The 15,837-nt window shown below is 32.5% G+C and overlaps 1 protein-coding gene across 50 annotated transcripts in view; it reads right to left on the bottom strand.

The window, feature by feature from the left end:
• The window catches only part of Clasp2 (cytoplasmic linker associated protein 2), a 223,748-nt gene that overhangs the window by 134,061 nt on the left and 73,850 nt on the right, over positions 1-15,837 (bottom strand). For 40 of the 50 annotated variants that reach the window (XM_063260375.1, XM_063260377.1, XM_063260379.1 and 37 more), the window contains one exon: positions 6,856-7,002. In XM_063260375.1, the coding sequence (XP_063116445.1) occupies positions 6,856-7,002 (147 nt within the window). Of the gene's footprint in view, positions 1-6,855; positions 7,003-7,389; positions 7,599-15,837 lie in introns of those variants that run through there. The other 10 variants (XM_063260418.1, XM_063260421.1, XM_063260424.1 and 7 more) reach the window with 2 other exon arrangements.

Below are 15,837 nucleotides of genomic sequence, written 5' to 3'. Positions count from 1 at the left end.
AAAACAGACTAAAACCAATCAAAACAAACCAGTGTAAATGATACAGAACTTCAAAACATTACAAAATCAAGAGTTACCATAATGCCTTTTGATGTCTTCAAAACAGCTGCAGATAAGGGGCTGGGGATTTAGCTCAGCAGCATAAGTGCTTGCCTTGCAAGCAGCCAGTCGTGAGTTCGATCCCTGGTACCGATAAAAATGAAAAAGACCAAAAAAAAAAAAAAAAATAGCTGCAGATAACTTCAGACATAGCAAAAATCAAATGGGACAAAACAGAATACAAACAATAAAAACAAAACAATAAATGCAATAAAGGACTTCCAAACAAGCCTATAGTAAATGCAAAATTGCTACCATATTATATCTTGCTATCTTGAAACAGCTGCTCCTGCCATCGGATTAGACATAAACAAAACAAAAGAGAAGAAAACCCAACCAAACAAAATAATGGAATTGATATAGGACTTACAAAACAAGACCATAGGGAATCAAGAATGGCTGCAGTCTTCAGAAGGAGAATAGCCATAGACTGCCACACTGCATACCACTATCCTCCTCACCTATGACCTGCAATGTTAGTGAAACATCAAAGCACCACAGACATTCAATTGTATTTCACCTCCATAGCTATCATCACAGACTGTGTTTCTCTGGATAAGCCTGTTGCTTACAGCAGGGGGGTGACAGGGTGAGGTTGAGAGGGTTGGTACTTCTTGTTTGCAAGTCCATGCGCCAGACCGGACAGGGGTCTGTCTGTTCCAGTCTGGCAGCAGCCCGTGCATGGTGCTAGTTCAGGGTTTACAGTTCTCTAACACATACATTTTAGTCAAAAAGTATAAGCAGAGCTAGAAGTATAGTTCAGGGGTAGAGCATTTGCCTAGCAAGTGTGAGGCCCTCATATGACCGTCAGCAATAAATGAATGAATGAAGTACGTTAACAATAATTAACACTGGCTAGGGGAATGAGTTGGCCCTGTAATTATATTTGTAAGTTTAAAGTTTTGAATATTCTATATGGTCGTCCCAGTGTATAACATGGAGTTTTGCATGTTGTAAGTCTATGTACAACTGCAGACAAAGACAATAATTCAACTGTGGAGAGACTAGGATTTAATTTATTTATTTAATCTCAATCAAAATGGTTAACCTCTTTTTTGCTTTTCCTAAAAATTCTGAATGCCTAAAAATATAAAATTTACACAAAGAATTATTTTGTTACTTTTAAGTTTTCCACAGAAAGTAAAATAAAATTAAGGACAAAGAAAATAACGACAGTTAAGCACATACTGTATATTCTTATATGCAGTAAGAAATTAGGCAATTTATTATTTATAGTGACCTGTTATTTACTCAAATAATATTTACCTTAAAAACCCAAGTATCAACTGTCAGTGATCTGGGATTCATAGTAACTGAAGATAATAGTAACTGGTCAATCTCTGTCTTCTGAATGTCAAAACAGAGTTTTGTTATGTGGGATAAAACATCTGGAGATGATCCAAGATGCAGCACTCGACACTGTGCCAAATACTAGGTTCTCATTTCAACCCTGCTAACAACTGATGATGGGCACGTCATTCAACTTCTTGAGGCTGAGTTTAGGAGTCTGGAATAGATTATCTTTAAAATTCCTTATTCGCTAAAATCCTCTGAGTTTAGGATCATTCCTTCTTAATAAGAGAAAAAGACAGGAAAAAAACCAATCCATACAAATGCTCTTTGGCTTCAAGTAAAATTCAAATTAAAAAGTGGAGGTCTACTAGTAAAGGATTTAGACGCCAGGATTTTCTTAAAAACAGAATTAGAAACAAACTCTTGTTACTTATTAAATATATATTATTCTTGTTATCTTCATTTGTTTAAAAGAAATTTTGTGATCTGCATATGAGAAAATGAGTATGATTAGCATTATTTGTAGAAAAGATTCTTAATAATATCTTGGGTCAGATATAAATGAAATAAAACATAAAACATAAAAGATGACTAAGGACTACTAATTTTGAAATGGTAGTAATTGCTGTGTGTTTTTTTTTTTTTTTTTTTTTTGGTCTTTTTTGTTTTTATAGGTACCAGGGATCGAACTCACAACTACCTGCTTGCAAGGCAGGCGCTTATGCCGCTGAGCTAAATCCCCAGCCCCGAAATGGTAGTAATTGCCTAATTAAAAGGAATAAAAATTGAAGCCATTTGAAGGTAGTCACTCATATCAGATGAGACAGAAAATACTCTACCCATTTGAATGAATGAATAAGTAAGCAAAACAGAACCAAACAAATTTTGAGAACTAACAATCTGGCCAGAAATATGTTTTAACAACTACCTATAAGGCTCAATGACAAATTACTAACATCAAAATTTCATACTAATTATAAACAATGACAATTATATCATCTAATTCTTGTCTCATTTTCAAAAAAGAGTAAGAATCAAAACAATCGACATAGGAATAGGGATATTGTTACTTAGAAAATAAACTTTACAAGTACAATTTTGAAAAGAAGATACTACAAAAAGAAATTCTCTTTATATCATAATGTTAAAATTACAGGTTTGCTTATTTCCAAATATCCTATATTGCTGGAAATCATACTAACTAAACTTTAGCATTTCTTTTTTTTTTTCTTTTTTATCAGTACTGGGGATCGAACTCACAACTGCCTGCTTGCAAGACAGGCGCTTATGCCGCTGAGCTAAATCCCCAGCACACTAACTAAACTTTAAAAGGACATCAATCATTAATATAGATTATAATGTCAGAGGTACAGGATGTACCTGATTCCTAACTTACCAAGAGATGAGTGAATGGTGGCTGTGTATCAAAATGATTTTTGTGTCCACTGATTCAATGAATAACCTGGAAAAATTACTTAATTTCCTCCAAATAATAGTTTGCTCATCATAAAATCAAAATAATAAACTACTGTATGCCTTAAATGAGGCAACACATACATAAGAAGAATACTCAAGAGATACAAGTATTTTAAATAATCAGGTACCTTGAGCAATTGTATTCAAAACACTGAATATGTAAATTCCTATCATGTTATAAATATTATTCAGAAAATGAACTACTAAACAAAATTCACTTTATGCTATTCTAATTAGTAAAGCATAACAGTAACACCCTTGACCCCTATATGATGGAGTTTTTATAGCAATTTTATATAGGTATGGACAGGTATAGGTAATCACAGTCTTTTCAATTCTCCCTGACTTAAAAGCCACAAGATTACAATATAAGGGCTGGGGATTTAGCTCATCAGTACAAGTGCCTACCTGGTAAGTATAAGGTCTGAAGTTTGATCCCTGGTACCAAAAAAAATTATAATACAATATAGATAGAATAGGTTGGTACACTAAGACCAAAGTACAAAGGCAAACTAATACCCACTGACGATTAAACAAAGATCTTATTATGAGTTTTAATTAACTGGGTAGGATATTTTGCTAAAAATAGCATACACACATCTCTTGATTTCTGTTATCTCTCAGAAGTAAATTAAATTCCAAAACTTCAAAACTAGATTCAGTCAGGATTCCAGAGAAAACTTTTTTTTGGAAAACTTTACTTTAATAATCTTCCCTGAAGAGATTTGTCAGACCCACTAGGACTTTGACTGGATTAGACCATTTTGTCTACTCTACCACCCATATTCATTAACTAGGAACTAATCATATCTATTATAAAAAATATATACACATCTAGGAATAGAATACAGTATATTGAAAATGAATCATCTTACATAAACTCCTGGTAAAGAAAATGTATAGTCTGGAAAATAGAATGATCATAAGAGACAAAGTAATCTTTTGTAGCAATCAAAGGTATCAAACAACTCATTTTCCCTGCATACATTCCAAGGAGGCAGATTTTAACACAATAGAAAAAGAATTACATAATTTATCCAGAATTGAAATGGGATCATAATTTTTCTGTGGAGAAAACTTTGCCAAATGGAGAAAACCCTAAAAAATCTCTCGCATGCTCTCATCCAGTGAACTTTAGAAATGTATTCTAAGTAAATGATTTGGAGATATGCTCAAAAAATGTACATAAAAGAAGGATGACATGGTTTATAATAGCAGGGAAAAAATGAAGGCAACTTAGATATTACTCAGTCATGAGTAACTTTCAATTAATCATAACAAAGAGAAAATGTTTAACGTAAAATATAGAAGGAAAAGGTATACAATTTTGTCTTCTTCTTAAGAAAATACCTGTATGTATAAAAATACCTAGAAAAGTAATCATACATGTATTTAGAAGAAAGTAAATAATAATATATCAGTTGATTTTTGTCTATACATAGGGGTAATGCAGATGACTTTTGTTCCCAATTGTAAATCAGAGCACAAATTACTTCAATCAAATGGTGACTAATCACCTGTCAGAATTATTATGAATCATATGATTCCCAAAGTCCCTTTTAATTCAAAGAATCTGCAACTCTAAAGAAAATCTCCTATAACTAATTTTTTTTGTTTTATCGGTACCAGGGATGGAACTCACGACTGACTGCTTGCAAGGCAGGTGCTTATGCCGCTGAGCTAAATCCCCAGCCCCTTCCATAACTAATTTAAAAATCAGTAAGTCTCTGCCAATGCCAGAAAATCTAAAGTTATATTTTCAAAGAAAGACTGACAGCCAAGAATGACATTAATTTCAGAAAGCACATCAATAGCCTCTGAATAGTAGCTCTTTTCTTAAGACAGAAAAAGAGGAAGAGGACCTAAATGAACTGTACCAAACACAAAAAAAACCAAGAATGAATTTCCAACTGCCAAAGAAAAGGAGGAGAAACAGGAGGACAAGGAAGAAGGAAAAAGGCAAAACAAAGAAAATTTCTCTCTTATTTTATCAAGAGCAACTGACAATATGGATGAAATAATCCATATGAGTAATTAATGATTACAATCATATAAAATATTAAACATTTTTATCTGGTAGAGTGAGACTACAAACTGGAGAGGAAGAGGCATTAAGGCTCTCCCTTTTAAAAACCTCATTATATTAATTTGATTAGTATCAGAATTAAATAACCTGTGATAAACAACCATCTCAACTTTCCCTAAGACAGTAAACCATTAAAAAAAGCTAATTAGCTCTAGCTCAGATTCACAAAGCATATGATGTATGTCAAATGTTTAAGTAAAATAAGATAGTTTCATGAAGTTATAGGCTAGAATTTTACAACTCAAAATCAAGGCAAATTGAGTGTGGTGGCAAACGCCTATAAATCTCAGCACTTGGGAGGCTGAGGCAGGAGGACTGCTGTAAGTTTGAAGCCAGCCTGGGCTACATAAATTGTTCCCTTTTAATGACTGAAGATAGACACTTGTCACAGTGATATGTATTTTTTACTAGAGATTAAGACAATATAATAGAAAATATTAGGATAGCATAACTAATATCTGGATGAGAACATAATCCAATTTACAAAACCAAAAGAAAATAATTAAAAATTTGAAGTGTAAATTACTTAAAATACTCAGAGAAAAAATATTTTTATTTCATTGTTTGTTCATTTGTGTGTGTGTGTGTGTGTATGGTATATATATATATATATATATATATATATATATATATATATATATATATATACCTTACCATCTTTCTTGCTAGCTATATGATATATAAGAGTTTTAAAAAGTTAAAATGAAATGCTTATATAGTTTCCCTATATTTAGAGTATAATATGACTTAGGAAAAAATTTTTGGTTATACTGAAAGATTGGAGAACAAAAGTTCTTGCTGAACCTAGTCAAAATATTCACCTTTCATTTTTCTTTCCTTTTTTTTTTTTAAAGTGAAAGTACTATAAACAAAAAGAGAAAAAACAGAAACCCTCAAGACCATGATTTCCCCATAATTTATCATCAACAAGGAAATGCATATTTTTCTAAAAATACTGTAACTGAAATACAAACTTACCTTTAAAAAAGAAAAAGATTACTGTCCTTTTAACATTAAATGTTTATATTTATCTCATAGATTCATTCTATTGGAAAGAATGTAGCAAACTAACACCTGAAATGTAGTTAAGGTTTTCTAATTAGCATATAAAAATATTATAAAAATTTCAAAAATAAATAAACAGAAACAGTTCTAATTTGTTTAAAGAACATTTTAAATGCTATATAACTACATAAAACCTGCTTTGTCCTATTATTATCTCATACTGAGGCAATTTTACTTGACCACCACCTATTTCCTATTGTGACAAATGATTCAGTAAACAGTATCTTTACTATTTTTTAAATGTTAGGATATTTAAGAATTTCTACCGATATGTATGAGTAAATATAATACATAATTCAGCAATTTTTAGATCTAACTACAGTACCTGAAAATTAAAAGCCAAATTGTGAAATAAACTCTTCTAAAATAAAACTACATCAAAAACAGCACCCTTGAATTTTTCCTTTAAAAAAAAAAATCAGAAAAGTAAACATCTTCAAGAAAACAATAATTCACATATTGTTACTGAAAACAGTAACATGCAATATATTAGATTTTATTTTATTTTTTTTAAATTTTATTTAAAAGAAAATTTAAAAAACAAAATAGAAAAAATGAGAAAAAAGTAGACTACAGAATTCAAAATAATTAACATAAAATCGCCAGTTGATACATTATATATTATCATCTTAACAATAGTTGTTGAAGTTACAAAATCAGAGAAGCGATTATTTTAAAGATTTTAAAAGGTAGCACACCGTGTGTTGCAACAGACTCTCAAGATCTGCAATCATGCTGCAGTCATGAATAAACATATTCCTCTGAAATTCTAAGTACATATGGCCACACCAAGGGCATGGAGCATGCACATCAGACTGAAACAGATTTTACATTACCTCCAGCCTTAGGGCCACCTGCTGAACCAGGCTTCCTTGCACTGTTGACAGGATTTCCGGATGTCTTAGGTGCAGGAACCTTGAAAGCTGAAGCTGCTGTTGAAGGCCTATTTCCATCCACTGATTCCTCATCGTCAAAGCTTTTATCTGCACAAAGCATGAGAAAAATGTATTTAAGGAAGCTAAGCTCTGTGTGCATTTTCCATAAGACTAACAATCCAAATAAAGGCCTATATAAAATCATTACTTTAGTAACAGATATAATACAAAATAAAGGTCCTTTTAATAACATCTATATGTTGATTAACATTATATATATAAAATAACCCAGTGTAATTTAAAGTAAATATAATATCATCCTATTTCCTACCTAAATGTATAAAGTCAAAACATAATAACCAAACATAATCTAAGAGCAGCAGAAAGCATTTTTCAGTTTTCTGCTACTCATGTAAGCATTTCTGCCAGCTCCTCCCATAGTGCATCTTCCAGCATGCCCTGCCTTATTCCTTATACCCAGACCCTGCAACTTACAATCACAGATCCGTTTGCAAATCAGACGCCTCATTCCTCTGAAAGCTCTTAATTTCCCTCACCCTAGGATGCTCCCAATAGTTCACATGGCCGAATGCAGTAAATCTGACACTAATCAAAGATTCTATCAAAAATAGATAGAAACAACCACAGAACCACCACTGAGGTTTGTGCCGGCATTTTTCTTTCTCTTTCCTGCCCTAGGTGCTGCAACAGCCAATCAGCTACAAGGTGACATCATCTTATGGCAGCTACTGCCAGATGAAAGGTAAAAATTCTCCATGCATCTAAAAAATTTTCTATGCATCTACAATCTGTATTCCATATCAAAACTGTAAAAACATTTAATGTCAAAGGCTTACAAATCTGAACTTGTTTTTTCTTAATTGACATAATTATATATAAATAAAAATAAGGTTTTATGTAATATTCATTCTACTGGAGTACTTATTATTGCATCAGTAAAGAGTGGAAGATCACAGTGCTCATTACTGCATGTAATTAACTCTGTAATATCAGAATTTGTTGTTTATTTAGGCCACAGAAAGAAAACTGAACAATTTGTTATCATAAATGATCCTGTAACATTCTACAAGGCTCTTCTCACAATGTGAATAATTTTACTAGTATCCCCTCCTTATTATGGAAATGAAACACCCCAACCTCTTCCAAAACAACAACAACAAAAAAATTGCAAGATATATGCAGTTTACTGTTCTGAAAAAATGGTTTTCTCTAGGACCCTGCATAGACCAACCCAGACAAGATGGGCGAGGCAGAGAAGCAGCTTTACCACAGGCTTCAGATCAATCTGCAAGAATCATCTTCCATTTAATCTGTTTTCCTCACCTGTACAAATACCCAGTCACCACCAAAACAAAATCATCTGCAAGAAGGGATGCTCTAAGTATAATTATTAAATATGTTTAAGAAATACTCCAAGCAACTTTCATGACTATTTTATGTATAGGGTTGTTAAAAGCTTCCTTAATAAAGCCATATTCTATTTCAGCAAGTATTCACTTAAATCTTCTAGTTAAAAAAAAAAAAAAAACTTCCTTAGCATAACACCAGTCTGGATAAATTAATACATTTCAAAACCATGCTTTACATAGACTGTGCTATTAAAAACACTACTACAATACCAAATAAACTTTTTTGCCACTATTATGCAAAATATGCAGCCAAGACAGAGTAGACACGAAAATCTACAGAAAGGCATTAAATCAGAGTAACTAAAACTTCCCATGGGAATAGTGTTCTGATCCTATATACACACAAGAATCGAAGAGTAAACCTCCCTTACCATTAAAAAAAAAATTAACCCTTAAGATTCTCAAATTACTGCTAAGTTAAACTTTTTTATTCAAATACAACAAAGTATATAAATCTTAAATATACAATATAATGACTTTTCACAAATGAACAAGACAGTGTAATGAATACTTAGATCAGTAAATTATTACTTGCATCCTGTACACACCTAAAGACCCTTAAAACTCATTACTACAGTTATTTTTGAATTCTAACACTATTGTTGGTTTTGCCCACTTTTGAATTTTATATATACAATGAATCATATAATACACACAATGATATCTAGCTCCTTTTCACTAGATGTTGGAAGATACTAACTAGGAGATTCATTTTCATTGCTTGTATTTTTCTAGTGTGTGAATGTACCACAACTTATGTCCTTTCCACTACTGACAGCTACTTGGGCTGTTTCCAACTTGAGATTTGTTTCCAAATACTAAAAGGGGTAAGCAAACAAAGTTAAAAGACTCTAAGGATTTTAGTATTATTAGGGAACAGTAAATATAGTATGTATGGGCTGAACATCCCTATTCAGATTGGCTTTATTCTGTCTTATTTTATTCTCTTAAAAATAAACATTTTAAAAAAGCTAAAATCTGAAATGCTCCAAAATCTGACACTTTTTGAATGATAACATGATGTTCAATTTTAGAATCTGAATTTTAGAATTAAGGATGGTAAACTGATAAAAGTTACACAAATACACCAAAATATGCAAAAATTTAAATTCTGAAACACTTCCAGCCCCAAACCTTCCAGATGAGGAATTACTGTATGTAATTTATTTTAGATTATAATAAATCAAACATGCATCTATAATATGTAAGATACTGTAATACTGTAATATTTAGGAACAATACTGTTCCTAAAATGTGATTCTCACACTAACAGTTATCACCAGTGATTTATTAGAAATGTAAACCCCTCAGATCTCAACACAAATCCACAAACATGCTGAATCAGAAACAAGAGAGAGCCCAATAATTTAAAAAGCCCTCTTAATTGTCAGGAAGCACAATCAAATTAAGGACCACTTCTTCCATGGCAAAGGTTGCAAATCTTTTCCATAAAGCATCACATAGCAAATATTTGAGGCTTTTCAATTCATATAAAGTCTTTCTGTGCAACTACTCATATATGACCCTATAGCACCAAAACAATCATCTGTAATATGTAAACCAACAGGTATGGCTCTGTTTCAATAAAATCTTACGTACAAAAACAAAGAGGGCAAGCTGGGTGTGACGGCACAAGCTTGTAATCCCAGCACTTGAGAGGCTGAGACAGGAGGATTGTTGTAAATTCAAGACCAGCCTGCGCTACAAAGTGATCTTAACTGAGGCCAGCCTGAACTATATAGTGAAATCCTGTCTCAAAAAGACCAAAAAATAACCCCAAACAAACAAAAAAAACCCAACAACAACAAAAACCACACATTAAAAAACCAAAAAAACACACACACAAAGAGGGCAGCTGGATTTGGTCTGCAAGCAACACTACCAATTCTTGCTCTAGGGCAACCATTAAAGGAAGGGCAAATGAACATGAACAAATTAATAGAAAGTAAAAGGAATAAAAACATTTGATTAAAAAGACATAGAAAAAGAGAAAATAAATGGTAATGATTACAACTATGCATACCAGTTAAGTACCTTAAATGTAAATAAGCTAAACAATCCAAGTAAAAGCCCAAGACTGAATATTTTAAAATAGATTACTTACATGAAATACATACTACATATAAGGTTATATAAAGGTTAAAAGCAAAACTATAAAGACTGACCATGGCAAATACCAATCAAGAGAGATATAGCTATGGCATAGCTATATTAATTTCAAAGTAGGAAGTTTGAAGAAGCATTACTAGAAAGAGACATTTAATAATGATACAGGGATGAATCCAAGGGGAAGAAATATCAAAATCTTAAGTGCACTCAACAATAAAACTTCAAATATATAAAATAAGGATTAAAGAAAAACAATTTTTGGGGGGGGCGGTATACTGGGAATTGAATTCAGGACCTCACACTTGCTAGGTAGACATGAGCCACTGAACTAAATCACCAGCCTCCTAAGAAAATTTTAAAAGGCAAAATAAATCTAAAAAATTTGTAAAAAAAAAAGTAAGGTTACATGTTCTTTTATCATAAGTTAAAAGAATACAGAAAATAATTCATTATCGTAACGTTAAAATTAAAATCTGTTTTACATTACATACAGAGATTACGAATATTCTAGTCTTAAACTTTTTTTTTCACCTATAAAATAGCAAAACAAATCTCAATTCCTTTCCTACTAGCAGGTATCATTTCATAAAATAGAAAGTACTGACTTTTAAAACGCTGACTTTTAGAAGCTTCTTAACAGCAGGAACCCTGTCTCAAACATACTGTAATACCGTTGCCCAGAACAATAAGGAACTCTCATAGCCAGCTAAAATCTCCTTGCTTCTGACCTCTTTCTACCTTGTGCATTTCTTCTTCTTCTTTTTTTTTTTTTTTGTCTTTTTTATCGGTACCAGGGATCGAACTCACGACTGCCTGCTTGCAAGGCAGGCGCTTATGCCGCTAAGCTAAATCCCCAGCCCCGTGAATTTCTTCTTGACACAGCATCCTGAGTTGAAAAAAGTCACACCACTGCTCATAATTCTTCCATGACTCTATAACAAGGTCTATTGGGACTCTAAGGCCTTAAGCATCGTGTAACAGTATCCAACCTCATGTCCTACTTACTCTCTTTTTCTCCAATTCAATCCTACTAGCCTTCTTACTGTGTGTCATTAAGGACCTTTGTACTTGTTTCTTCTATCTACAATGCTATCTCCACATCTGATGCCCTCCCCACCCCCGTATCCACCTTGTTCACTCACCATCTTTATGTCTTTGTCACCTTTCTCAATGAAGCTTTCTTTGAACACTAACATTGCAAACTTTCTGACACACTGACACCATGAATAAGAATAGAAAGAAATAGATATCAGGAATGCATCTATTTAAAATCCTGTTTCTAAGAGCAGACAGACTATCCAGTATTTACATATTAATCTAACTTAAAAATAATTTTAGAGATTAGAAAATTGTAAAAAAAAATGACAACTTTTAATACTATAATCAAACAGAATTAAAATGAAAATACAGTGACAAATCTAAATTCAGGAATTAAAAATATTAAGATGTTGTTTTGCATATGTACCAACTCCCCACAATGAATGTAATCATTATGTATTACAAACAAATGCTAACAAAATTTTTAAAAATTGAAATAAATTTTAAATAATGAAATCCAAATTCAGTGGGCAGAATTAACAACAGATTAGATACTGCTAAAGAATCATTACTGACTAGGAAGAAAAAGATATCACATAGAATTTGTAAGGTAAGTATCAGAAGTAGGGAACACAAAAAAACAAACTGTAGATAATGATTCTGTCAATACTTCCATTCTCATTTTAACTATGGTTGGGTATAGAAGCTGGGCAAGATACACATATTAAAAGGAACTAAACAGCTAATCTTGCAAAAAAAAAAAAAAAGGAGGGGGGAATCAATACAATTAGAAATTTAAAAGGTGAAATCTCAACAGACACTGCCAAAATCTAGAAAATTATTAGCAATTATTTCAAGCTTGCCCACCAAAACTCTACAGAATCCAGAAAAAATGCAGAGATTTCTAGATACATATAAATTATAGAAACTGAATAGTAGAGGCTGGGGATTTAGCTCAGCAGCATAAGCGCCTGCCTTGCAAACAGGCAGTTGTGAGTTTGATCCCCAGAACTGATGAAAAGGAAAAAGACCAAAAAAAAAAAAAAAAAAAAAAAAATCCTGAATAGTCCAATACCAAGTAATGAAACTGAAGCAGAAATGAAAATTCTATCAACTAAGAAAAACCCAGGACCTACTAGATTCACTGCCAAATTAAGTAAGAACTGAAGAAAGATTTAACTCCAATACTTGTCAATGAAATCAAGACAGAAGTAATACCCTCAAAATCATTTTTCGAATCTAGCATTATTCTGAACCCAAAATCAGACAAGGATCCAACTAAAAAAGAGAACTACAGGCCAAGGTCTCTAATGAACATACATGAAAAAAGCCTCAATAAGACACTGGCAAAAAGAAACCAGCAAACCACCAAAAAAAAAAAAAAAAAAAATCATATACCATGATGAAGTAGGCTTCCTCTCAATGATGCAAAGATGTCCAATATACATAAAACAATAAATGCAATTCATCCTATAGGCAGAATTCAGGACAAAAAAAAAATCACAATGATCATCTCAGTAGACACAGAAAAGGCCTTTGACAAAATCCAACATCCATTCGTGACGATAATAATAATTTTAAAAACCTGAAGAAAATAGCTATTAAAAGGACCTTATCTTAATCTAATAAAATGCTATTAATGACCAAACTCCTGCCAACATTGTATTAAAACGGGGAAAAACTAAAAGCTTTCCTTCTAAAATTAGGAACAAGATAAAGATGTCTACTATCACTACTAGTATTCAACACAGGTCTTGAAACATTAGCCAGAGTAATCAGGCAAGAGAAAGAAATAAAAGAGATACATACAGGAAAAGACAAAGGCAAAGTATTATTATTTGCAGATGACACAATCCTTGACTTGTAAGACTCAAAAAAATCCCACCAAAAGATTCCTAGAATAAGTAAACTTAGCAATGTTGTAGGATACAAAATAAACACATCAATATCAAGTATCCCTATACTTAATAATGGACTCACTTAGAAATTAAGAAAAAAATACCATTCACAATAAAAATAAGAAAAATTAAATACTTAGGAATTAACCCAACCAAGAAAATGAAACAACACTACAATGAAAATTGTATCATTTTGAAAAAGGAAATAAAAAAGACATTAGAAAACAGAAGAGAGCCCCTGTTCCTGTACAGGCAGAACCAATATAATCAACATGGCTATACTTCTGAAACTGATATATAGGTTTAGCACAATCCCAATTAAAATTCAGTTTTTTTCACAGATCTAGAGAAAATAATCCTACAACTCATATGGAACTAAAAGATATACAAAATAGCAAAAGCAATCCTGAGTAACAAAAAGCAAAACAGGTCATATCATAATCCCAGATATGAAGTCATACTATAAAGCTACTGCAATCAAAACAGCATGGTAATGCAGTGGATTTAACGTAGCGGCATTAAGTGCCTGCATGGCAAGCATGAGGTCATGAGTTCAATCCCTGGCAGACATACACACTTAAAACAAAATAAACAAACAAAAAACTCACAGAATGGTACCGTCACAAAGATAGGCATGTAGCTCAATGGAACTGAATAGAAGCAGCAGAAATAATCCTAGGCACATTCAGCTATCTGATCTTTGACAAAGGGGCCAAAAATACACACTGGCAGAACACCTTTAAAAAGTGCTGGAACAACTGAATATCCACATGCAGAAGGTTTTACCCAGCCTCATATATCTCATTATGTACTAAACCAAAATCAAGATGGATCAAACATCTAAATGTTAACCTATTATATAAAAAATAGGTAAAACTCTAGAACACACAGGCATAGGCAGGTGAAGACTTTTTGAATAGATCCTAATGGTACAAGAAGTAATACAGAGTAACAGTATCAACAAATGGAATTATATCAAGATAAAAAGCTTCTATGCAGCAAAATAAACCACCAACCAAGTGAAGACAATTTGCAGAGTGGAAAAAAATTTTTGCCAGCTATCCCTTGGACAGAGAAACATCTAGAATACATAAAGAACTCAAAAATGAAAAAACAAAACAACAGACTTCACCAAGAATCCACCACACTGGGACTGTAAGGATCCAACAAGAAGCCAAAGCAGCCAGCCTTTATGGTAAGCCATGCAAGCTGTGCCGCTTCCAGGAAGAGAAACACAGTGCCTTCTGTGACTCTACCAGCACCTGGGCTACGAATCAAACCCCTCACTCCACCCACCCGCCCCTGTAAGCAACTGGATGTTTTGGAGAACAGGCTGAACTTATAGCAACTAAATGCTTGTATTGTCTGGTTGATTTTGCAGGCCTGGGGCCAGTGGTCTGAGCATCTCTTGGGAGGACGACAGTATGTGATACAGCAAATATTGGGGATTTCCTTCTATCTTGTCTTTTAAACCCAATATTATATTCACTGTTTTAGCAGTTTTGATTGTTTTGGTTTATTCAACACTCTGTTTTGATTGGTTTTATTCTGTTTTGGTTTTAGTTTGATTTTGTTATATCTGATGGAATGGACAACTACTGTGAAGATAACAAGATATACAATACATTGTAGCTATTGTTTTGCTAGTGTCCTGCTTTGAAGTTCTGTACCAATTTTGCTGCCTTGCTTTGATTAGCTTTGTTCTGTTTTGTTTTGTTGGATTTTACTATCTTAAAATAATAAAAAAAGTTTAAAAAAAAACAGATTTCACAAAATAAAAGGTCCAATCAAAAACAGGAAACCAAAACAGACACTTCTCAGAAATATAAATAGCCAATAAAAATGTATTAGAAAAATGACTATTAGAGAAATGTAAATTAAAACAACATTAAGATACATTTTAATCCAGAAAAAAATGGCTATACTCAAGAAATCAAACAATCACAAATGCTGATGAGGGTGCAGGAAAAAAGGAACTCTTCTACATGGCCGGTAGGAATGTAAACTAGTACAAACAGTATGCAAATCTGTGGCAATTCCTCAAAAAACTAAAATAAAAATTCCATTTGACCCAGCTATTCCCTTTCTAGGTAACATGCTAAAAGAGTTAACAACCATATTACAAGGATATATGCATACCCATGCTTATAGCAGCACAATTCATAAAAGCTAAATTTTAAAGAAACAGCCAAACGCCTATCAACAGATGAATGGATACAGAAAATGTATTACATACATAATAGAGTACTACTCTGACATAAAGATAAATCTGAGGAATTCATAGATAAAATGATGCAACTGCAAACATAATATTAAATGAAACTAGTTTAGATATAGCACTATTCACATACAGGTGGTCAGTACATGGAAGTCTGTTATTATCTGTATTTCTTCGGCATATTTAAAATGCAATGAAATAATATTTTTAAAAAACTTTAAAGAGCACAATATACTACCTGAAAATATCA

Source organism: Cavia porcellus, unplaced genomic scaffold (assembly GCF_034190915.1).
Source record: "Cavia porcellus strain 051 isolate PalLab524CR breed Dunkin Hartley unplaced genomic scaffold, mCavPor4.1 scaffold_13, whole genome shotgun sequence".
Lineage (NCBI taxonomy): Eukaryota > Metazoa > Chordata > Mammalia > Rodentia > Caviidae > Cavia > Cavia porcellus.
This window is presented reverse-complemented; position numbering and strand designations above follow the sequence as displayed.